This window comes from Synchiropus splendidus, chromosome 6 (genome assembly GCF_027744825.2).
Source record: "Synchiropus splendidus isolate RoL2022-P1 chromosome 6, RoL_Sspl_1.0, whole genome shotgun sequence".
NCBI lineage: Eukaryota > Metazoa > Chordata > Actinopteri > Syngnathiformes > Callionymidae > Synchiropus > Synchiropus splendidus.
In genome coordinates, this window is record NC_071339.1 from 17,708,731 (window position 1) to 17,732,373 (window position 23,643).

The 23,643-nt window shown below is 47.2% G+C and overlaps 1 protein-coding gene across 4 annotated transcripts; it reads right to left on the reverse strand.

Moving 5' to 3' along the window:
- Nucleotides 1–1,851: 1,851 nt before the first annotated feature.
- Nucleotides 1,852–22,529, reverse strand: mtss1 (MTSS I-BAR domain containing 1). 4 transcript variants are annotated; one of them, XM_053867582.1, is made up of 16 exons: nt 21,906–22,529; nt 13,427–13,488; nt 12,875–12,948; nt 9,179–9,263; nt 8,437–8,528; nt 8,298–8,372; nt 6,701–6,858; nt 6,526–6,633; nt 6,333–6,430; nt 6,191–6,269; nt 5,875–6,033; nt 5,144–5,269; nt 4,887–5,028; nt 4,476–4,502; nt 3,321–4,177; nt 1,852–3,242 (listed from the first exon to the last, which is right to left on the reverse strand). In XM_053867582.1, exons 1-16 carry the CDS (start codon nt 21,975–21,977, stop codon nt 3,108–3,110), a joined length of 2,349 nt encoding a protein of 782 aa, XP_053723557.1. In that variant the 5' UTR covers nt 21,978–22,529; the 3' UTR covers nt 1,852–3,107. The 4 variants fall into 4 exon arrangements, with proteins under 4 accessions (XP_053723557.1, XP_053723559.1, XP_053723556.1 ...); XM_053867584.1 differs by having other exon boundaries at nt 1,852–4,177; nt 21,906–21,995; XM_053867581.1 differs by lacking the exon at nt 4,476–4,502 and having other exon boundaries at nt 1,929–4,177; nt 21,906–22,520.
- Between the last annotated feature and the right edge of the window lie 1,114 nt (nt 22,530–23,643).

Sequence of the window (23,643 nt, forward strand, 5' to 3'; positions counted from 1 at the left end):
CAGGCTCCTGTCCTCAGCTGGAGCGTGACCTCACAGACTTTCCTTCTCTCTGCTCCCCCTCAGGAGCACCATGGTTGGCTCTCCCTGTCAGCAATGCCATCTCCACATTTGAATCAGCCTGAAAGCCTTCAGGTGTGTGTGTGTGTGATCATGAGAGGATTGAACGTATGAGGAGAACTACAGAGGAAAGAACATGTCAAGAGAAAACCCTAGGATAGTGAACATTGGAGGAGACCGTGTAGGGAGAAAACAGCGCCGAGAGTGAGACTAGAGAACATTCTAGGGATGCGAGTATTTACTGTTGACCTGACAATGTTTGTGTTTCCATGTCGCCGTTCTGCAGCCAAAACTGACTTTCAGACGCCACAGTCTGAGGCGCTTCCAGCTCCAGAGCTTAGGTCCCTCACCATCTCAGCTTGACAAGAGAAGGACAGAGCAGAGGAACGAGCGAGGGTGTGACTGAGAAAGTGCTGCGTCGTTCTTCGCAGGGTCAATAAAGATGAGTCATCTAGGAGTGTTTCTTTCACAAGACCTTCTGCTGGGCCAAAAGCAGAGTCAAGAACAAACCCTTTGTGAACTTGCCAACCAGAGCCTTGGCGTGAACCTTGAAGCCTGAGTTTGGTAGATGAACGCCTCACTTCTCATCTGAGTGTGAGGGAACCTTGCCAACAGTTCTGCTGTGGGAGGTTCAGTTCTGATCTGATTTGGGTCGATTCACTTGAACAGAAAAACATGCTGGTGTTGGCCTTTGATCCCGAGTCAACACACAGCTGAATAGTTGGATCAAAGGCAGCACCTCACCAGGTCCAATGACATCATTAGCAGGTTTTAAAGTCTGCGCTCTACGGTTGGGGCGACAACGTTATAAAATGAATCCGTAGTGCACAACCGGACCAAACATCCAGAAGTCTTTTCTGCGATGGACGCGACGTTTAACCGTCGCACCGGGTCGGACCTCACGCTGACACCATCCACCTGCGACACCGCGGACGAGGTCCGCACCCTGGAGAGGGAGCGGGACGCCCTGCTGCTGAAGGTCAAGCACCAGGAGTCCACCATCGCCTGGCTCCACAAGTCGCTCTGCAGCCGGGAAGTGGAGGTGGCTACGCTGCGCAAGATCCAGCGGCTGCAGAACGCCGTCAGCAACATCAAGGACGAGGGCGCTGAGGAGCAGCGGCTGCGGCAGGCCGCCGGCATGTATGCACGCAAGCTCTACAACAGCATCCCTCAGAGCAGAGAGGCGGATGAGTGTTTGAGGCAGCTGGAGCACGACCACCGGGCTTGGCCCCCGGTCAGCGACGAAAAGGCCAGGAAGCGTCCGGCAAAGATGCTGGAGCAGATGGAGGTGGTGGACAAGAAGAGGAAGCTGGACGTGATCGAGTGGGAGCTGATGAACGTGAAGAAGCAGCTGCTGGAGGTGCGCGGCATGTGGAGGCAGCTGCAGCACCTCAAGAGCATCACCGCTGGGCCCGAGCACCAGTGGTTCAAGCTGATGGAGGTGGAGCGGACGCTTGGCAACGCGCACCGGAAGCTGGTGCAGGTGGAGGGCGGGTTGTCCGGGTCCAACCCACAAGAACCCTGAGCGGCCTGTTCATCTGGCTAAAGACCTCTTGTGCACCAAGAGGAGCAGGCGACGTCCGAGTCCAGTTGGTGCAGTAGACTGACGTCATGCTGTGTAGAGGCTCTTGGCTCACTATGTCTGTTTTTTGCGGTAAAGGCTTTTTGCTTGCTGTTACCGTTTTCCTTTTGCCGTTGTAATATCATGTGAACTTGTGTGTTGCTGCTCGAGTGTTTTGAAAGGCAGCAGAATTAAAGTGGAGGTGCACACGCGAACGGTCTCCATGACTGGTACGTTACATCTATGGGATCATCACAAACACGACCTCAGGCGCGGGATGACATGTAAGCGGCCACGCTCCCCCACACAGAAGCACCATGCGTGTGACGCACTCGAGAGTCCATTCAGAGTCAACTGTAGGTGAGAACGACCACAGTAGGTCCACAAACTCCGCATTAAACGGCGAGTCACTGCCTCTGACACATCTTCACTGTGAGGTTTTAAACCTTCACTCATGAGGAGACCCGAGAATCCGCATCCTCACTACCGACGCGCTCTCACCGACTCCACCCGAGCAGGTCCACGTGTTCTTGTCACTTTTCTGGTATATTGGCGCCATCTAGCGACAATAACAGGGACGACAACATTCAGACTAAAGGGGCCTTATTGTATGTTTTTCTCCAGTGATCCAATTCCACATACTCATAGTAGCATTACAACAAAACACAATCTGAAATGTTCTCATTTACAAGTTGCATTTCGTTTAGATTTACAAAACGGCCACCTTGACTGATCAGAGTCGAGTCACTTTAGAGAAAGTCAATAAAATAAAACCCCTCTAGTGACGGAGAGAAGAACTGCAGCTCAGCACAAACCCCTGAGTCATGATGACAGTCATCCGGGTCAGTGTGACTCAGCAGCTCTGACGTGGATTCGATTTAAACACTCCACATTCTGGTCCAGAAGCACCCGGTGGCACGTGCACCTCTGTTTCTGAGATGTTTTTGGGAACCCTGCTGTGAGCGAACAGACCGGAGACCAGGTCGAGAAGACTGATTTACTGAAAACAGCAGAGATGATTGACAGCACACAACGACCTGAAAATATTTCAAAATAAAAGTCTCTAGTCTTGAGGGCTCATCATTGACCGTGATGTTCCTGGAAAGTCTTTTGTACAGCAGAAACCTTCACGATCAGAGTTTGTATTTGGACAGCGGCGGCAGGGCGGCTGCTCCTCATAGCCTGCTATGACACTCACAGGTCCGGCCCCCGCGCTGCGTCACTTCCTAAAAAATAACTGCTACGCACAGTACAGTGGGAAAATCTGTTGAGGGAAAAAAAACAATTGTTGACAAATTAACACGCCGATGGTCCACACTGTGTCCGGGACCCCGTCCTGTCGGGTCATGTGACTAAAGAACTAAGATACATTCACAACAAATGAGAACGGAACATGAGAAGCAGGATCCTTGCCAGCATGTAACAAAAGAAAAGTTCCAGCAACGGTGTGAAAATGTGTGTGTTTTGTGTGCTCCGGGGAGCTCCAGCATCACTGGTGGTTGGCAGCAGGGGGCAGTAGAGGGGCAGAGCGGTCGTCCGTCACAGTTCTCTTGAGCTTGACCTTTCTGATGAGGGTCAGCATGTCACCTTCTCCTCTCTGCTGCTCTACCTCAGGCTCTGGGACCTGGATAGAAGGTGGAGGAGGATCCAGCTGGGGAACATGACCAGAGAGAAATGCTTCAGTACCAGACTGAAGATGGACCTGCTGTGGCTGGAAGAGCTTCTGCTTCTGGTTCAGATCATCCGGCCGCTGATACACATGTGGGTGGCTCTGCTGCTGCTGAAGGTGGTGGTGGTGGTCCTGATGTGGGATGCTCTGCTGCTGCTGAAGAAGGTGGTGGTCCAGATGTTGGTTGCTCTGCTGCTGCTGAAGAAGGTGGTGGTCCACACGTGGGTTGCTCTGCTGCCGCTGAAGAAGGTGGTGGTCCACACGTGGGTTGCTCTGCTGCAGCTGCTGCCTCCGGTACTGCATCTGTTGCTCATGTTGCAGCTGCAGATGTTGCTCCTGCTGCTGTCTCTGTGTGGCCCCAGTGGGTGGCAGCGAGGGCACGGTAGGCACGGACACCGGGATGGGCATGTGCCCTGGGACCAGCTGGTAATACGGAGAGGTGGATGGCGGCAACGCGCTGAGACTTTGTGTGGAGGTGCAGAGTTTGCTGTAGCCCAGCCCTCCTCCACCAGAGGGGGCTATGAACATGTTCTCCTCGCTGCCAGTGTTGCCCACTTTTAGGGGCACCTGCGGCGTGCTGATGGGGATGGGCACACCCCCACTGATGGTGCCCCTGCGGTAGGCGGGCTTGGTGAGCGGCTTGCGGCGAATGGTGGCCGTGTGGGAGGCCAGGTTGCGCACCGAAGCGCCCCCCAGCTCAGGCTCGGCCAGTAGGCTGACGGTGGAAGACGGACGCTTGGACTGGGCAAACCTGCGGTACTGCAGGCTCAGGTCAGAGTTCCTTGGAATAGTGGATGACTTGTCCAGGTCCGACTGGCTGCAGCCCAAAGACAGCTGATGGAGAGACACTGAGTCCACGTCGCCCTGCAGGGACACCGACTCGTAGTCCACTGGAGGGAGCAAGAAGGAGAGGATCATGTGACCTCTGTCTGAGGACGCACATAACAGTCATTTCAAAAGAAGAAAATAGGGGCACCCCTGTGTCACATGACCACATGAGCGGTTGAAGGAATAAATATCAAGGCGGGCAGATTGAGGGGCAGATCTGATTGGATAATGGGGTGCAAATATAAAGCAGTTTGAAAAAGTGAATGATTTCATTCTAGAAGGAATTACACATGTTGATGAGGGAAATGAATGGATGAATGGAGGTTGCTCAAGAGACATGCAGACTCAGCAGAAACCTACCAGAGAGAGCGGGAACTCTCTTTCCAGCTGGAAGAGAAGGAGGAGTGAGTACTCACAGGGAGTGTGCGCATGTGCGTTTACATGGTATGTGTGTGTGGGGGCTTGTTTATCCTACTTTGTGGAGACCAATTCTTGATAAAACACAATCTTTGGGAGGACTGCATGACTTTGTGGGGACATTTGGTTGGATCCCACAAGGTTAAGCCACAATTTGAGGATGAAGACTTCAAAATAACTGGATCATTATATATAATACATTTAGGTTTCAGAGTCCTGGTTAAGGTCAGCCATGTGTTTTGGATGGTTGGGTTTAGGGTGAGAGGCTAGAGAAAATATTATGGCAATGAGAAACCTCACAATGTCCCCACAAGGATGAAAATACAAGTGTGTGTGTGTGTGTGCACGACTCACAGTGAGTGTGTATGGTGTCCTCAGAGCAGGACGGGGTGGTGGTCTGGGTGCTGTAGCCACTGGAACAGTGAAGGGAATCTCTGCTGCTCCTCTGAGCATCGGAGCCCAACGTCAGCGCCAACTGCTCACGGGCCGAGCACGACTACGGTGGAGAGCAGGGGGGGGGTATCGGTTACTCTCACGCTCACACACAGGTTCCACTTGAGATCTCGCAGAGAAAGCCTCTGCTGCCCTCTTGTGGACAGTGGCTATATCACCTTGCTGGACGCGGACATGGCGCGGACTCTCTCTCCCGGGCGAGTGTAAGGGGGGTGTAGCAGAGGCAGTTGACCATTCTCTCCAGTAGCCACAGCTGCCATCTGACCAGTGGAGCCCATGCCATCCTGCAGTGAACACATGAACGGATGTCAGAGAACCTTCAACTGAAGACTTCTGACACATGAAGACGCTGCTCTTTGAATGTTCACAGGATGAGAGTCAGAACACATTTAATCCAGTCCAGGACTAAGAGGGGGATATTGGGGGAACAAAGGATCCAGATAAATTAGTAATCTGCAGAACATCTAAAACATCAGGTTAGCGTCAGATTAGCTCAAGATTTTGGTTTATGTATAGTAAGGAAATGGACAAGAGTGTTGGACTTAATCTGCTTTACAGCCCACCTTCAACTGAATCCTCAAATTCAGGACGATGATCTGGTGGTTCATCGAAGCAATGAAAACATCTGATCACATCTGAATACCAGGAGAACTTTGCCTATCAAGTTCTGCTGTGATCAAATGTTGATGTCAAAGATACTAGCTGGTTCAACATGAAACTAACACGAATACGACACGTGAGGAGGGACACTGGGGGGAAGCCCCGGGGACGTGGAGTGACCAAGGCTGGAATACAGGTAACGTGATTCGGGTGATGGGACGTTGAGGTGAGATGGAGCACAGACATCTCAAACACAAGACGCCACTCAGGGAGGAAGGAGTTTTCTCACGGTGGTCCAGTCTCTGCGGCTGATGCGCCGGCCCGGTGGGTGGCACTGAACGTGGACAGTGGCGTGGACGGAGCGGCCGCGGCGCGAGGGTGAGTGCCCCTCGCTGAGGGATCGCCTACTTTCCTCACAGCCAATCAGCAGAAAGGGGGAGGAGCAACGCTACACAAATACACAATCCCACTCACCACTCAGCAAGAAAACATGTTTATCTTCCCGAAGCAGGTTTGTGGAACTGACAGCAGTCACTCTGGAGAAGGTGTGTGTGTGTGTGTGTGTGTGTGAGAGAGAGAGAGCGAGGGATGGACAGATGACTGACCTGCATGTGAAGACCATCCACTGTGCAGCTTATAGAGTCCAGAGAGGGAACATGTCGCACCGACCCGGACTGGTAGTTACTGAGAAAACACATGAATGAATAAATGAAGTGATGTCAAATGGTTGTGTTGCCGGGGCAGCACCTGCTGACACTGCTCTTCCTGGACAGAGTGTTACTGGGAGAAGCCGGCGGCGTCTGATAGAGATAGCTGAAGTCAGAACCTTTCAGATCCAGGATCACCTGAGTTTAGAGGGGAAAAAAACAACAACACACAAACACAGTTAACACTGGTGCAGTGTGGTGGAAGGTCAGAGGTCACTGAGGCACGAGTGTACTTGTTCACTGGCTGGAGGGAGCTTGTTGGGCTCAGCAGTCAGAGTGGTCAGATCTTCCAGGATGGTCTGCAGGTGGGTCACCTCTCCCAGCATGTTGATCTCATGATCCTAGGCAGACACACACGGTTACTTCCGTGTCGGCGGCGTCCTGGCGAGCGCTCCAGAGGTGACTGACCAGCACAGGCTTCAGCATGCTAACAAAGCTGCAGTAGCGAGCTCGCTCCTCCACCAGGGCTCTGCACACAGCTCGCTTCTCCGTTTCCTCCAGGACAGCGTAACGCACATTGACGTCCTGCAGGGCGCTGTCCAGCTGACCCCTGACCTCGTCCTTCCCTACAGAAACAGAGAGGGTAGTCATGTGAACGCAGGCGTCAGGTATACTTTGCTGCTGGAGAAGAACAGCAGGGGGCAGAGTAACACCAGCGCACATGTGATACCAGGCATCAATAACACCGGGACATGAGAAGTGAAGGACTCACAACCTCTGAACACACAACATGGTTTCATAGCCACAACAGCTCGCAACGCAGCGCTTGTTTTCTTGACGTTCTTTGGCTGAGAACACGTTCCCGAGCATTCCTGACCAGCAGCACTTTCGCGCCTCGGGCCAGAGTGCTGTGGTGAAACTGGGCTGCCTCTGACATCTCCAGTGCGTAGGTGTGTGTGTGTGTGTGCGTGTGTGTGCGTGTGTGTGTGTGTGTGAGTATTTTAGTCTGTGACGCATGCCGATGCTGAACTGTAAAGACAACACACACAAGCCTGTAGAGAAAATCTCTTGTGTGTTCTCTCGTTGGCGCTCGACATGGGTTTGCACTTTCAAATACAGAGGGAATCTGGAAACACAACTGGGAGCTCTTGAAAACTGAGGCTGAATGTAACAAGGCGTTCTCTAGAAACCAGCTGTGTGTGTGTGTGTAATTATATGGATGCAATAGGATGTTGTGTATCTCTGGGCGTGTGTGCGCTGGTCCGGCTGGAAGTGTGGCCCCTTGATTCACTCTCTCATTTCTTTATCTGGATAACAAAAAAAAACTAATAATAAGAAGAAGAAAAACTAATAATAAGAAGAAGAAAGACTATGGACAAAGCAAAAATCGGAAAACAAAATTATAGTTGACTGATTTCACTCTGAGACGTACATCAGTGTAACACGTGTCGTCCATTTTCCTATAGCTGATGTGATGTGTGTATTCCAGGCTCAAAGGTCTTCATGTAGCACGGTTTACACATACGGAGGCCGTTTTTGTATCGTGAGAGATTTCATAATCTAATCGGGACACGATGAGAGCAGCTGTTGCCGTGGAGACAGCGGGCGTGTCTGTGAGTGAGGGTGCGGTCCAGGTGAGTCTTTCACAGCTGAGGTTTCTGTGGCGACCAGAACCAAGCCTCGACCCAGCAGCTCAGACTGGGACCAGACTCGACACACGCCTGCAGCTGAGACATGATCACACATGGACCGAGACACTGTTGTGTCAATCCTCTTAATCACATGACAGAACCCCGAGTACCTGTCAGGATTCCTCAAATAAATAAAAACTTTCTTCCAGATTTGGAGTAAGGCATCACACACACGCCAAGTGGTGCGTTCAATGAGCCTCTGCGAGATTGCAACTCAGGACCACTGGTCTTCAGGGTTATGACCAACAGTCAGACACCAGTATGAAGGAGTCTCCTGCGTGATGAAATCCAAAACCTTATGGTGGATTAGTGGGTTTGTGCGTCTGGGTATAGTCATGGAAGAAACTCTGCGGCGCCGGGGAGGGTCTGCTCACCTTTCTTCACCTTCTTCTGCAGCTTGATGGTGTCAGACGACTTCTTCTTGATCTCAGCACGAGCCTTCTTGTACTCTGAGGAGACACGTGACACCTGTGAGGCGGCCGCTCTGTGAGTGAGTGAGAGCGGATGGCACACCTTTGGCGTGGTCCTTGTCTAGCTGACTGGCCACTTTCTTCCACTCCTCCATCTTCAGCTCTAGCGGCGTGATGAGACTCTCAGACAGTGCTCTGAGTGGAGACAAAGAGCACCATCAGAACACACCAACTAGACCAACAAGGCCACATGTGCCGGCCCAAGTCCAGCAAGAACCAAGAGAACAAAGCAACCAGGCAGTGACCATAGCACAAGGTCACTTTGAGCCAGAAGAACCAAGGACCATCACAGACGTCCAGCTCGACTGACTTCTTGTTCCTGAGACAGTCACCACACTTTTCCATGTGAATGTGTGTTTGCATGTTGGCATCAGGTGAATGACTGAGAGCTTTTCTAATGAAAACAAATGTAACAAAAGGAAGCTCTTTTTCAATCTCTGTATCATGTAAGAAGAAATAGACAAAATTGTATGATCAATGAAGAAGCCATAGTAAATGGCCACAGAACATGTCGAGTAACATCTTTGTAATGTTTGTGATATGTCAGAGGATCAAAATAAACAGTCATTCATTTATCATAATAATAAGACGCAAACGTCAGTAATTACTCTTACTTACTAGTTCCCACAGTCACCATCATGAAATCGTCACCTTCACCTGTGTGTGCGTGTCTGTGTACATGTGTGTGTTCGACCATGAGTACAACAGGAGCCACCAGTTGCACATGACAGCAACCGAAACTAAAAGCCTGAGAGGAAGGAGAGTGGAAAAGTTGTGTGCCTTACGTGGTGAACAGCTTGAGTTTGGACTCGATGCTTCTGTGTCTCATACACATCCGGGTCAGTGCCGAGCCGATTTCTTTAGTGGCACCTTGACGACACAAAACAAGCATTAGAGGGGAGCCAGAGAGGATGTCGTGTAACAACAAATATTTGTGCATCTTAACTTGTCTGTCGCCAATTTGCAGGTGAATACTAACACAGTCATGAAGTGAAACCAGAGGTTGGGACCAGGAATATTCCATGTACACACACATTAACACACCAGGTGTGCTCAGTCTAGTGACTCAACAGGAAGTGATGTCGACACCTTGCATTTCTGATCACAAAGAAGAGTGAGTCAGCTCTCATTGGACATTTAAAACCCCACAAGATCATTTCCAAATTCTGTCACCATCCACCCTTCTGTCTGACCGCCAACAACTCCTGCCTGCCCCCTGCAACTGTCAAGACGGACTGCTGACAGACCAGGGACAGTGGAGCATCCAGGCACACTAATATCGAAGAATGGAGCGAGGGTTAAATCATTAAGGTGTGCCAAGGTGTGTGTGTGTTTTATTGGCCTGCCCCTCCCTGAAGCAGCTTCAGAAAACATGAAGTGCTGTTGTCACGACAGCTCACACAGGAAACATTCCTTCTCCCTGTCCACGCAATCTTTTACTATTGAGACGAGTACGGCTGAGATAAAAGTTGTGTAGTTGTGGTAAAGCTCTCAGGAACACAACTATTTTGATGCTGCTGCCGGTTCAGAAATTGTTATCCAAGAGACAAGCTGCTGGACCTTTCATCACTGACTTCTGGTTCTGATTACAGATCAGATCAGTCAGTGGCCCCTCTCCACTGGCCACAATGTCAACAATGGTCATGTGACTGGACCAGGGATGAAGGGAGAACACAACACAGCATGTGTGTCTTACCAAGCGTGTGTGTGTCAGAGGCTGCAGCGTCTGTGTTCAGACATGCCTAATGGAGCTCAGAGAGAAAAATGTGACCAGACCAGATCAGATCAGAGAGGAAAACATAAATGTTTTCCCGCACAAACAAACCGACATGTCATCTGTTTTCTGATGAGATTAAATCCTGTCACATCACAAGAAATGTGTCCCAGGTCAACATTGTCGAAGTGTTGACCTGTTAGCATCGAGCTAACCCTGAAGGATTGTTTGTGTGTCAGTTACTGCGGTCGCTGCAGTAGACGCTGGAACCATAGTTGGGAAGAGTTATAGTTCTTGTAGTGGAGAAACTCTGATTGATGTTGAGAAAGTGATTTATTGTGGTTGATTCCAGGAAAGTCCCACGTGATGTTGCTACTTGTCGATCTGGTATTGACTAAAATGTATCGCTGAGTGGGGTTCAGGATGAAGCAAGGCGGCTATTGAACTCTGAACTCTTTCTGCAAACACGGCCGACCTGAGGCAGCCGCTGTTGAAATGAGTCAACACTCGTCTTGTGATATGTGTGTGTGTGTGTGTGTGTGTGTGTGTGTGTGTGTGTGTGTGTGTGTGTGTGTTGGCAGCCCCATGATGCCACCGACGTCAGCGGGTCCCGGGTGGCTGCAGAGACCAGTCATGTGGCATCACCATGAGGAACCTGAACGGCTGACGGCGACAACTTTCGTGTTCATTTCTGCTTCTGATCAGCTTGTTTCTTTGTCGTGCGTTGGGAGTCTGGAGCAAACGAGTTGCACCGCAACAAATATGAGGGCAGCTACTAACAACTATTTTGCGAATTAAGTATTCACACACTGTTTTGTCGTCCAGTCAGTATACGGCGTGTACAGGTCTACGAACACGTCTGACTGTGGTGTCGTAAATAGTAATTAGAAATGTAATAATATATGCAAGTTATAGCAAATGTGTAGCGTTAAATGTTCATTTTCAAATTTGGTAGGTATATTGCATCTGACTATAGTCTTCGTGTCGATCGTGAAACGTTAACTTTTGACATTTTGGGTCATGAGGGAGCAAAGTGAACTGAGCCTGGTCTTCAGCATTCAGCAGCTTCAAAAGCATTTGCTGTGTGTGCGTATCTGTGTTCATGTCGATTTGTGTACCTGTTTTTATCTCAGTTCACTTGTGTGAATCTGTCAGTCAGCTGCATCGCTAGCCTTAAGCATCTCACGCGCTCACTCACAGAGATAGGGGCAGAAATGGTGGGGGCAGGGACAGTTGAGCAAACACTACACAGGTGCACACACACACAGCAGAGGAATGTGCTTGGTCAACATGCAGGCAAGCTAACAGCGAGCTAACTGCTAACAGATGGCAGCGGCCTTATCTGCAGTGAGGGGCCACGTCAGGCCAAACCAGACCTGTAAACCCAGTCAGCACTGACCTCTGTGCCGGCCAAGGTAAGACACCAGCTGTAGAGATGAGAATTAAACTCATTTGTTTCACCATGTCAGACAGTGTGTTGACCTGGCCATCACGTTGTGGAACTTTCAATTCAAAGAGTCTCAGCCCTATGCCTTCAAAAGAGTGAGGAGAAGAGAAACCAAAGTACGCAAACATGATATTCCAACTTCTACACGTGAAATCAAACAGTAGTCCGTCTGCAATAGTGTTTGCTGTGTGTCCGTCTCATGACGTCCGGCGGCGTCTCCGAGCCTCAGGTGATGTCAAGCGCTCAGCGGTGTGTGCACCCTGCAGCTACACAGCTAGCAGCCCAATAAACTGTGCTGGGACTGTGTTATGGGCCCAACATGATGGAGCAGGACTGTCGAGGGAGTGGCTGTGATTCACACGCGCATGCACACACACTCACGCACTCTACTGGATTTCCATCAAATTCCGACCATCATCTGAGTTACATAACGGCAGCAGCAGCAGCTGAGCAGCTTCACCAAGCTTCTCCAGTTCAAACAGAAATAGCTGACATTATTTTTGTCTTCACAGCAGAAACCTACTGAAACTACTGAACACTTGTGTGTGCGTGTGTGCGTGTGTGCGTGTGTGTGTGTTTAGCAGTACTTGTGAGTACCAAGTCTTGACAAGTCACCTTCTTGTGAGGACATTTTGGCCTGTCCTCAAGGCTACGAGGGTTAAAATGTCAGTGAAAGTACAGTAAAGAAATTGGGTGCAAGTTTGGTTCCTTAGTTCCTTGTGTGTATTTGTTTTGGATGGTTAAGGGTGAGAGGCTGGGGAAAGGGTTTGGGCAATGAGAGGTCCTCACAAAAAATAGCAAAACAAAGGTGTGTGTGTACTTGTACTTTTATCTTTGTGAGATCCTGTATAAGTATTTAATCAATAGAGTGTGGACATTTTGGCTAGTCCTCACTTTGTCAAGACTTGGTTTTGAGGGTTAAAACTACAAAATAGCTGGGTTATTATAACTGGGTTTTAGTTTGGTTAAGTGTAAAGGTTAAGTTTAGTCATTTGTTTTAGATGGTTAGGTTTGGGGAGATGCTGGGGATAGGGTTATGTCAATGTATGTCAATGACGGTACTCACAAAGATAGGAAGACAAGTGTGTGTGTGTTTGTGTGTGTTAAAGCATATCTGTCCTATCCAATATGAGGATGAGGGCTTCAAAATCATAATAATTGGGTTTAAGTTTTCATTCAAAGTCCTGGTTATGTTTAGTCATGTTTTGGATGGTTAGGTTCATGGTGAGAGGGTGGAGAAAGCATAAAAGTCAATGAGAAACCACCTAATAATAAACTTGCGTGTGTGCGTGTGTGTGTGCGTGTGTGTGCGTGTGTTACCTCGAGTCCCAGTCGCCATGTCAGCTACTTTCTGAAAGGCGTCCAGGAAAGACCCCGTCACCAAGATGGTGGTCCTGAATAAATGACAGCACAATTATTAAATCATGCATCCGAGCGGAAACAAGCACATGCACCCACACACACCAGCAGACAACAAACAGCATCACATGACCACACTAACACAATTATAATGAGGCAGCAACCAAAGTCGACAATTGCAACAAATTTAGGTGCTGGACTACTGTCTTGTGACCTTTTATGTCCCACTAGGCAAAGATGATCAAAGATTATAATCACATGCACATGAATCACAATTTAGCAACATTGTGAACAATTGTGTGCGAGTGGTGTCTGATACATGTAGAACTGTGTTTGTGTGTCTGTGTACAATTGAGTTGGTCCGTCGTGTCATTGTGCTAATGTTTGAGTCAGTGCTGGATTGTGTGCATCCCTGTTTGATGTGTGTCTATTGGACAGTTTGCATCAGAGTTAGCATGTTTGACTGTGTGTAGGTGGGTCTGTGTTTGATTGGGTTTTGTGTCTCTGACTTACCTGAGTTGCGACTGTAACTTGGCTCCTTTAGTGACAAAATCCTCCCATGTGGGGTAACTGGCCTGTGGAGACACGCAACACTTTTCAATACAGTGACTTAGCTGTGGGACAACTATGTTTACAGAGAATTCCCACAAGGGCAACATCTCTTTGGGAATTGTGACACATGAATGGGTTCACTGGGTGGTGAGGAGCAAGCAGTCGACAGGAGTACATTTCTCCAGTGTCCGAGGGATTCAGTGAGGCATCGGAACATTCCGTAGCTCCTGAATCCAACAACTGAGATACTAGAGCTCATTTGTTAGAGCTACTGAAGTAAATTTGATTGAGATACTTGAGCTGATCCCATAGGACAAGGTCATGGTCTGTCACGGAAGACCTTGAAAAAGGTGACCCACAGGTTCTAGAGAGGTCTTCCTCTGAGACCTGCACATGCGGCAAAAGATTCCAGAAGAAAAAACGTGATCCTTCTGTGACAGGACCTGGAAGGACCTGAGCATCAGATTGGTGATGTAATCAGAGGTCACCACCTTCTCCGGTTACTCGCAGCTGCTACTTCAGCTTGTTGAATCCAGACATTGGTGCTGCAGTGGGAGGACTCAGCCCCAAGTCCCACTTTCTCTCATCTGTCCTGTGTCCCTGCTGCTGTAGAGACGCTAAACCCGGTTTAACCCTCGACACCTTGTTGTTAGCCTCTTAGCTCAGTCGCTAAAGCTGTTAGCCAACCCGGCTCACAGCAGGAGGCCATGCTCTAACAGCAGGATTTAACGCCTTGATGAAGCAGGGCAGGTGACCAAGTGGGGGATGGGTGTTGCTCCTAATGTTCTGCTGGGACAAACTGGGACTCGTCTTTTAAGTTCTGGTTCAGAATAAAAGACAAGAACATCAAACACAAGCCTCTGTGTTCTCTTCTGAGCCAGGTCACGACCTTCACCAAAGCACACTAGAGGTATGAAGCAGCACACCGGTCGTGGACTCCTCCTCCTGAAGCACGACCAGTTTTAAACAGGAGATGAGGAGAGCAGACTCTGGGCATTGTTGAACATGAGGATCAAAAGCCAATGAAGACTCCCGCACACCGCAGAGACAGTGTTCTCATGTCCTCCAGCCTCATCTCACCCCAACTCCACATTCTGCCCGACTGTGTTGGGTTCGCCAGGAATGTTACAGCCGCTCGCAGACAAAACACATTGGTGGTGGATTTGGAGCAAAGAATTCCAGACAGAGAATCTGAGAGGACTGGCAGTCCCACGAGGCTCGCCCCCAGAATCCAGAGCTGACTTCAGGAGGCGAAATACGATCAGACTGCTGGTGTGACGTCATTGACGTTCCAATCAGCCGGAACATTATATTGGAAAATTGGGTTTCCCTTCCATCAGCTACCAGAGCGAGCAAAAAACATGCTCAATCTGGTGTTTTTTTTGTCTCAATTTCTACACACACAATGTTGTGAGACCAGAATTTCAATAAAGAACATCCATCCGCAGCACAGTGGACAGAGTGGAGGGCAGCCAGATGGATGGATTCAGCTTGGCTTCTCAATGTAGGAAACTTCCAACAGGAAGGAAGTTTTCCAACAACGTACATCTAGCTGTAACAATGTGTTATCTCTGAGGAGACAAGCCAAACAGATAGGTGGTGCAGCATAGTTACTTTTGAAAGTGAGTCATAACAACTTAATTTTAGTTAGAAGACTAATCTTTAGTATTAAAGATTAGTCGGCATGTCACGGAAAAAATATTGAGGTTGGAGTTAGTCAAGATATGGGATGTAGCTCCTACATGTAACAACATGTAAATTACGATTTAAAGCGCCCCACAGTCATGTTTTTCACTCACAATGACTTTCTTCACTATCATTAGGGATGTGCTACTTATTAAAGCGGCAATGTAGTTTCAGAATATTTGTCCACTGAGCTCACTTTGCGGTAAACTAGACTGACAACATTGTCACAGGGGTGGCTGAGAGGACACGAGAATGTTACGTTATCTAGCGGTTCATCATACCAATAGAAAGAGAGTTTATTCGAAACCCACCTGGCCCAGGAAACAGTAATTATATTGTAATTTATTATACAATCCTAAATCAATAAAATGAAACCACGTTTACTGATTTGTATATCGCACTCCCTGCATCTCTTTTTAAACTACATTGTGAATTGTTCTCACATCCCCTACAACAAAAACATACATCTTTCTGTACACTTCCTTAAACAAAAATCTACATTTGGAAGATGTGAAACATACATGAATATGTTCATGGTGTTATTCCATTTAACGGCACGAAGAGGTTTATGAAACACATTGTCAAATTCATTATCAAATTTGTATTGAATAAGAAGGTGGAAATATCCGTTCTTAAAATAATTGTTATTAAACCCTTTGTTTCCTTGTTCCTCAGTCGGCTCACTACCTGGCTACATGCATGGCTACTTTGCGGAGGGACCGTCATCGTGTTCGCACTTCATGCAAGCATTTCTCCCACAACGTATACTTATACATCAAACACTTCCGATTTTTACGTCAAAGTTCAAATTAGATAATACAATCAGTTAAGGGAATCTATCTATACTGTAGCATGAACTTCTGGCCACATGGTGACACACCTTACTGTGGAGGACTTGTGATGTCGGAACAAACTAGGATTCTGGTAGCTTCAAGACTTGCAGTGTGAAATCTGATCTTCAGGTATGAAACTCAAAAAACAGAACCAAACACAAGACAAGTCTGGAAGGTCCTGGCTTCATTGTTGTGTCCAGGTTATGGAAACTGTCTCTAGCAGATCATGCCTCCATTCAGTGTCCTTCTATTCATCCTGTCATTCAAGCCTCCAGGCGGTTTACAATTACAGTCGAGCGCTTGGAGTCACCTGTCGGCCATCTAATCCCACCTCGTAATCTCGACATGCCCGACTGACCTAGAGAAGAGAGCCTGCTGAACTCAGACCTTCATTAGTCTCAGTGACCTAGTCGACCAAACACCAGTCAATTATTCATTCACCGAGTCAATTGGGAGGGAAACGTGCCGAGGAAAGGGGGTGTAGGCGAAGAAGGTGCTTCCTTCTGGGCTCAGCCTGTGGGGCGGACAGAGAGTGTTTGGCAGTAAGATAAAATAAGATCAGTCATGAAAGCAAAACGTGTCACCACGGTTCCAGAGTCGAACACTGGCTAGCCAACAAAGCTAGCTGAGGAAAAACAACCAAGCCTGCTGGCTAACTGCATCACTACCAAAGATCTGAAAAAACACTTAGCTACCGACGTCATTGAAAAAAGCTCGCGAGTGGTCATGTGACACAACAGTTGGACTAGCACGACCGAAAGAGAAAGTCCATCTTACGTTATAGCCGGGAATCGTTTCAATTGGGGTTGTTCCAGCATATTTGTTGTGGATATACCACCCACCCTGAGTTCCAAGTCAGGCCAGTATGTCACCCAGTGAGAGCCTTCACGTTCCCATGAGTGACTCATAGGCAGCCCAGAAGGACGGCAAAGGTCCCTCCAGAATAAATCCAGATTGATAGAATAGGTAATTAAATATTTAGGCTCCATATGTACAGACACGACCCAAATCGTTAATTATTCCTGACAACTCTGCGCCTCCGAGCACAACTGCATCGAGAATGAAGAAAGGTCAACGTTCCATGAGGTCGGAATGTTGTGTTTCACACGGCTTGTGACGGAGGAATTATCCATTAATTAAAAAAAAAAAGAAGAGAGCATTGAATGAGGACCTGTTGGAACAACTGACCCATCCCTGACACCAAGTCATGTACCTGTGATGTCGTACACATCACTGTGCACAAACGTTTGCACTTGTGACACAGTTCCGACCCCAGTTCCGTTGTAATGGTTTTGTATCTTCATTTAACAAGTAAAAAGCAAACATTAGCTTAAGACTGTGGGGCTGACAGCATCACCGGAACATAGAAGAAAACAAACAGCAGCAGGCAAATACGGCACAGGGGCCATTTTTGGCCTCTAGGTAGACTTCATGTAAACCACACTGTGTCATGAAATATGTTTAACTTCAGTAAAATAGTACATAAACAAAGCATTTTTGACATTTTTTTCTGAACTGCAAAATGCTCTTGTGTTATTAACTAAAAACTATACTTGATTTGCATTGTTAAAGCCTGCCCCCACATGTAAATAAGAAACGATGAGTCAGCAACAGGTTGGTACCTCATACAAAGGCCAACACAACAGTGCACACAAGCTGAGCGTTGTGTTCCCTCTATTGCAGCTAAATGTCCCTGCTGTCATCCGCTCACACTCAGTTAGGACCACGAATGACGAGTCATGTACTTCCTGATTATTGAGTCAAAGACAAAATGAAGTGAGGATGAACGAAGAGAAAACCAGTCAGAACACGTCTGTGGAGTTGCGGTGAAGTACAGTTGGTTGTCAGATGATCCAAAACCTGGACCCTGAGAAAAGAATTACAAACACTCAGCCTGACACGAGTCTCTTGACCTCAGAGTAGCCTTCACAAGTCCATCACTGCTTTAACAGCCAGCTTGGGAGCAAGTGTCGTCGTGAGAGCGGGCAGTGAGGTTCCAACTGTTCAAACACGACGCGCTTGTTCACGGTGTGTTTGAACAGTCTGATTCTCTCAAACACAGACGGAGAAAGGTTCCATTTAATGGTCTGTTGTGACGACGCCAGTCCATCTCCAGTCCAAACCTGTCTATCAACATTGGAGCCTCTGAACAGCGCTCAAGTCAGTTGCATGTGCATGTCGGCCAGCTTTATTTACATAGTAATTATTCACATGTCAGGGATCTTTGAATTGCCTGATCAAAATAATTTGGATTTACATTTGTTTCTATGATCCTGAGCCTCCTTGAGTACAGACATGAAACAACTCAAGTCACCCGTTCATTGTCCAGAAGTCTCATCGCATCTCCATCAAAACTGGATGCTATCCAGACACCTGACACTAAAGCAGCCTCAGCAGGCCAGTCAGTTCCCTCATTTGTTTATTGTTGGTTGTCAAGGAAGGTGTTACCATGGGGAAGAGGAAGTCAGTTGACAGCCATGTGACTTCAGACTTTGCATATGTCACAAGTAACACTAGTCCAGTCACTTCAAAGGCACAGTGTCACAGCCTGGAGGACTTCAGAGCTACTCCAAGACCTTTTCCAGAGTAGTCGGTTGGCATCACAACAGGCAGAAACAAGGTGGTGATAAAGGTTCACGTGGCCAGGCACTCGGATCATTAGTTGGCTTCTTGAGAAGCAGCAGGATATGACTCACCAGGTTTATGACGCTCCAGTTCAGTTTATCATTCTATCAAAGTACAGACTCTTGCACAACTTATCAAACTCTACCATCCACCTGTGACGCTCAAGCAGACCTCACCTTAACAGGTTTTCAAAGTCGCAGGGAGGTACGGCACATCAGGCCTTCAAGTGAACTGACGCTGGACTGTCCTCAAACAGTCGAGGAGAATAAATCTAATAGTGAAAATTGGAACCTCGTGGACCAGTGAATCTGAGGGAGGAGGGGGAGCATAGCGTGAGGGTTGTGGAGGCTGTGATAGGAAGACAGTCGATGTCACAGCTGATGTGGACGAGACGGATCAATAGTTTGTCTGACAATCTTTTGTCGTCTTGCGCCAGGAACATTAAGACCAGCAGCTTCCTTTCCCCATTATCTACGTGTAAACATGCGTCTGCAATGGTTAGTATTGCTGACTGAAGTGTCCTAACAAAAAAATAGCAGACTCAAAGGAGATGATACATGTGGACCATGGCTGACCCCAGTACACTGCAGAGTGCAGCAGTGACATGGCATGAGAGCTGTAGTGAGAGTCCAGACTGGATCACCAACATCAGCATAAGCTGGGGGCACTTTTCAATCCAGGTTGCCTCTTGCTTAACAAGTGGATTGCAGTTCAACGGCAGCATAGAAGTAGAAGCAGCCAAAGGAACGGGAAACCAGGACGGAACCCAGTCAAGTAGCGATCTGACTGAGAAACAATGAAGCAGAGGGAGGATTTTGACATGTACTGAATCAATAACAATGAAAACACTCATTTATATTGATGAGAAGTGAATCTCACTCCATCTTAACCTACTCTCTCTCTTCACATGCCTGTGCGGGATATGCACTTTAAGTTCCACAAGGATGTGCTCCTGTCATTTAGTTATTTCTTATTTCTATGGGCGATATGGCCAAAAAAAGTTATTGCGATAAATGTTGTAATTTCGGCTGTAATGACAATTATCACAATAAATAAATGTTCATTCTATTCCATGTGTTGTATACACAACAGTCTCTCTTGAAACTGTTTTATGATGAAATGTATTAGTGGAGTTTGTATCCAACATCATTATTTGTTTATGTTTAAATATAATAGTTAACTAAGTGTAGAGACGAGAAATTCAATGTTTCACGTCTGCTGGTATCTGACAAACTGCTCTGTCAGCTTTATTTAGGGGTTAAATTGAGCCGTCTGTCTGCTGTACCTGATGTCTCTTAACAGTTTGCTTTAACTATGGACTCTGGACACATTTCCTAGATGCTATTGAAGAAATATTACAAATAATGTGAATAAATGATCATTTAGTCATATTGTATTCTCCAAATCATTATACAAACTGTCAGTTCTTTGTCTTGTGTGATGAAAAACCATTCTCCACAACTGTCACACGCCCGTGTCGGTGGTGAAACGCTGCAGAGCGCGGCGCACTGTCATAGTCTCGCCACGTGCAGCGAGTGAGCCAGTGTTTATCGAATTCATTGTGAGATGCAGATTTGTCATCGTGAAGATTGTGTTTGCCGATATATCGTTATCGCCCATCCCTACGCCATATTCATGCAGAACTCCTCGACACGAGAGGTGGTTGTGAGGTCTTTTCCGCTTCTCATTCCCCCATGAGTCCTATACAATGCGAGACGCAGGATTGAGTTGTTCAACGACACTGGTCTTTCTGTGAGCCATGATGCCATCTGACTGAGTCAGCAGGGCAGATCTCCAAGGCCCCAAAATAACTTCAAAATGAAGAAGAAATTAAAAAAAGAGGAAGCCATGGAAGAAAAAGGAAGATGTTGATGAAGGGCGAGAAATAATACAAAACTCGAGAAAGATGGTGACCATGATGATGCTGTAGATTGGGGTGTCCACTTGAAGAACTGGCCCAAAAATGGGTGTTTCAGCTGACACCACATTGGGTGAACTGTGTGTGCGTGAAAGGTTGGATTAAAAACCTGCGGCGCGTAGATGAAATAATGACAGATGAAGAATAAGAATGGATTGATTAAGACAAGGTGGAAGTTGAGTTAGTGTAAGGAGGAGGGTCTTCAGTGGTGTCACTCACACTTGCCAGTGGTTGCTCATACTTACTGGGCAAAAAGATAAAAAGCTAAAAGGAAGGAAGCGTGTCATGTCTCCGCTGAAACAACCTAAAATAGTATTTTGGTTGTCATGCCAACATCACTCAAGTGTGAGATCAACACTGGTTCGAGTCACTTCTACGCTTAAATGGAACCGGTCAATTGTGAGAACCGTCAGATCAGATTGTTGGGGCGTGTGTGTGCGCACGCACACTCAGATCACACACCACAAGAGTTGTGATGCAAGCCAACAACAAATTTGAACAATGTTGTCATCGCTATCTTCCCACAGGTTGTTGAAACATGATGATCACAAATATTTGATCATTGTTAGACGAGCGACAGAGCCACGTGTCTCGTCTGAACCAGGTTCCTTGGCCAGACACAAAACTTGTGAGTCACATAGAAATAAAGTTTGTGAGAACTCAGTAGAGTTTAAAGATTAATAATAGCAGTTGTGCAGTCAATATGCTGATAAAGTCATGACTTGGAAACGCTGACTCATTAAATTAAAACACATTTGCAGAGTGTCCTCTATCTATTCAGACGTTAGTTATCACAATTATATTCTAAGTGTGACCTGGTTAATAGATGAGTCTCACCAGTGTCAACATTTTCAGTGTCACATTCATGCGCCACAAAAGAGTTTCACTCTTGTTTGTTCGGACAGCAGCGGCAGAGACATAGGTCTTTGCACAAGAGAGATGGAGACAACAGAGAGGTTTATGGTGTGGTGACTGAGGACATGATGGAGACAGGTGAAGATAGAGGAGGCTTGGGAAATAATGACAAAACTGCAAAAAGATGAATCCTTTGTTCAGAACAAAGACAAGCGTAGAGCTTTAAACTTAATGTGTATCCATTGTGCACATCGGTGTGAGTCCAAATGAAAGATCATGGTTACCATTTTGTGACGTCATAGCGGCCCAACAGAAGTTAGTGACGACCCTTCGGAAAATGGAAACAACACAATCTGACATTTGATGTGTTCAGGTTCGATTCCTGATCACCAAAATCTGCATCCCTGAGCCAAACTAACAATTTACCGCGAGTACTCTTGAGCAACACGCCTCCTGCCGAGAGAATCACCTGATGAAACAGTAACAGCATCGATGACAACGCGGGTATTCGGGGTGCTCCTACCTTCATGTCGTTCATGATGAGCTGGAAAAGTCCTCCCAGCGCGCTGCACTCCTTCTCTATCCCCGCATCCATGTTCACAGGCGGGAGGAGCCGAACTTCCACAGCAGAACAAGTTAGTCAAAAGAGTCAACCGAGGCTCTTGGTGGAACGGATGGAGGAGGACAAAGTCCAACTTTTCAAAACGACCCACAGACGCGGAGAAAGAGGGAACCTGGAGTGGGACTCAGCCGATGCTTCCGGACGGCCAGCTAGAGAAGAGTCCAAACTCAGCGGACATGGTGGCGGGACGGCGGGCGGCCGGGTGGAAAATGTGTGTCGGTTTGTGGAAGTCGGATCTCGGGTCGGACTCGCAACGCCGCTAGCTAACTCCGTTAGCAACCTGTGACTCTTCCAAGCACACTCACGAACACGTTCCCAGCCGGTTCAACACATCGGAATCGGTCGTTGCCCGTATCTCTAACACAGTTCGTTCCGAAATGTGCCCGCGCGACCAGTTCTGATGCCCAGTTGGAGAGTTTTAAGTTCCAGTTTTCGGAGCCGATTCTGCCTCTGCGGCGGCTGCTTACTAGGCTCGCGCAAGTGACGACACGAAGATCCGGTCAAGTCTTTCATAATAAAAGCCAGGTCTGCGACTACGCAATGAAGATCACGTCACTGCAGAGTTAACGCTCAGAAACGATTTAATGTTTAGTGCGGTGAATGACGATGAAGCGATAGAAATCACCGATAAAACAGTAAATAAAGCAATACATGGTGACAGTTTCAGATAAATTCAATAAAACTACAGATGAAAACACTTTATACCACACCGACTGATCACAAAGGACAAAGTCTTTAGCCCTGTCTCTCTTATACCCCAGTATATATATATATATATATATATATATATATATATATATATATATATATATATATATATATATATATATATATATATATATATATATATATATATATACTGGGGTATAACATTGGATTATAAATAACGTATTTGTTATAACATCAGTTTTGTAAAAATATGTAATTTTGGCTTTATTTGATTTCATTTTTAAGAGTGAGTAGTGATGTAGTGGAGGGAAGTGCCACCAGAAAAACTCGCTGAATACAACCATTTTATGGAATCTTCAGTTGTCTCAGCGTGACGTCCCACTACACCTAATCCGTTGACTGGACGTATGTGTCCGCCATCTGCTGGTGAGAAACTGCACTGAATGAAAAATAAATCGCAGGGTGTCTTTCTCTCCGCAGTCGACAGTAAAGATCCTACTGGAGAGGTTGACGTGAGTGCATCACGTGGAGGAACACGAAGGGAGATGGAGCAACATATTTTAGAGCACAATCATGCTCATTCATGGTCTAAACATATTTCAGTAATACATGTCGAGATGATCAGTAGCATGACTGCGTGAGATAGGACGTGTTCAGCGCTGGTTTATCATTAGTAACCCGCGTGTTTTGCAGGTGAAACACATCAACGTTATTGATAGAATGAAGAAGTGTTCTGGAGGGTCGGTCTGAACCTTTTTGATCTTGGGGCCCACCTTTCCCAGAAGGAGCAGGCCTGGGGCCCATACATGTAATAGAACTGATTCAAGACTCTTGAGTTCATTTGTGATCAGTAACCATATTTAATCTACTTACACGTAAACAAACCAGAACATTGTGAAATGACATGAAACCATGTTGTTGTAGGAGTGAGTGTGGAGTGTCTGCTTTAGGTGCGCTGTTTGCTGTGTAT

Excerpts from the sequence above, each read along its gene's own strand:
- mtss1 (XM_053867584.1), bottom strand. The coding sequence starts at position 21,977 with ATGGATGCGGGGATAGAGAAGGAGTGCAGCGCGCTGGGAGGACTTTTC. Across the intron at positions 8,529-9,178 it reads AAACTCAAGCTGTTCACCAC|AGCACTGTCTGAGAGTCTCA; the intron begins GTAAGGCACACA and ends GTCTCCACTCAG. Across the intron at positions 6,634-6,700 it reads GCATGCTGAAGCCTGTGCTG|GATCATGAGATCAACATGCT; the intron begins GTCAGTCACCTC and ends GTGTCTGCCTAG.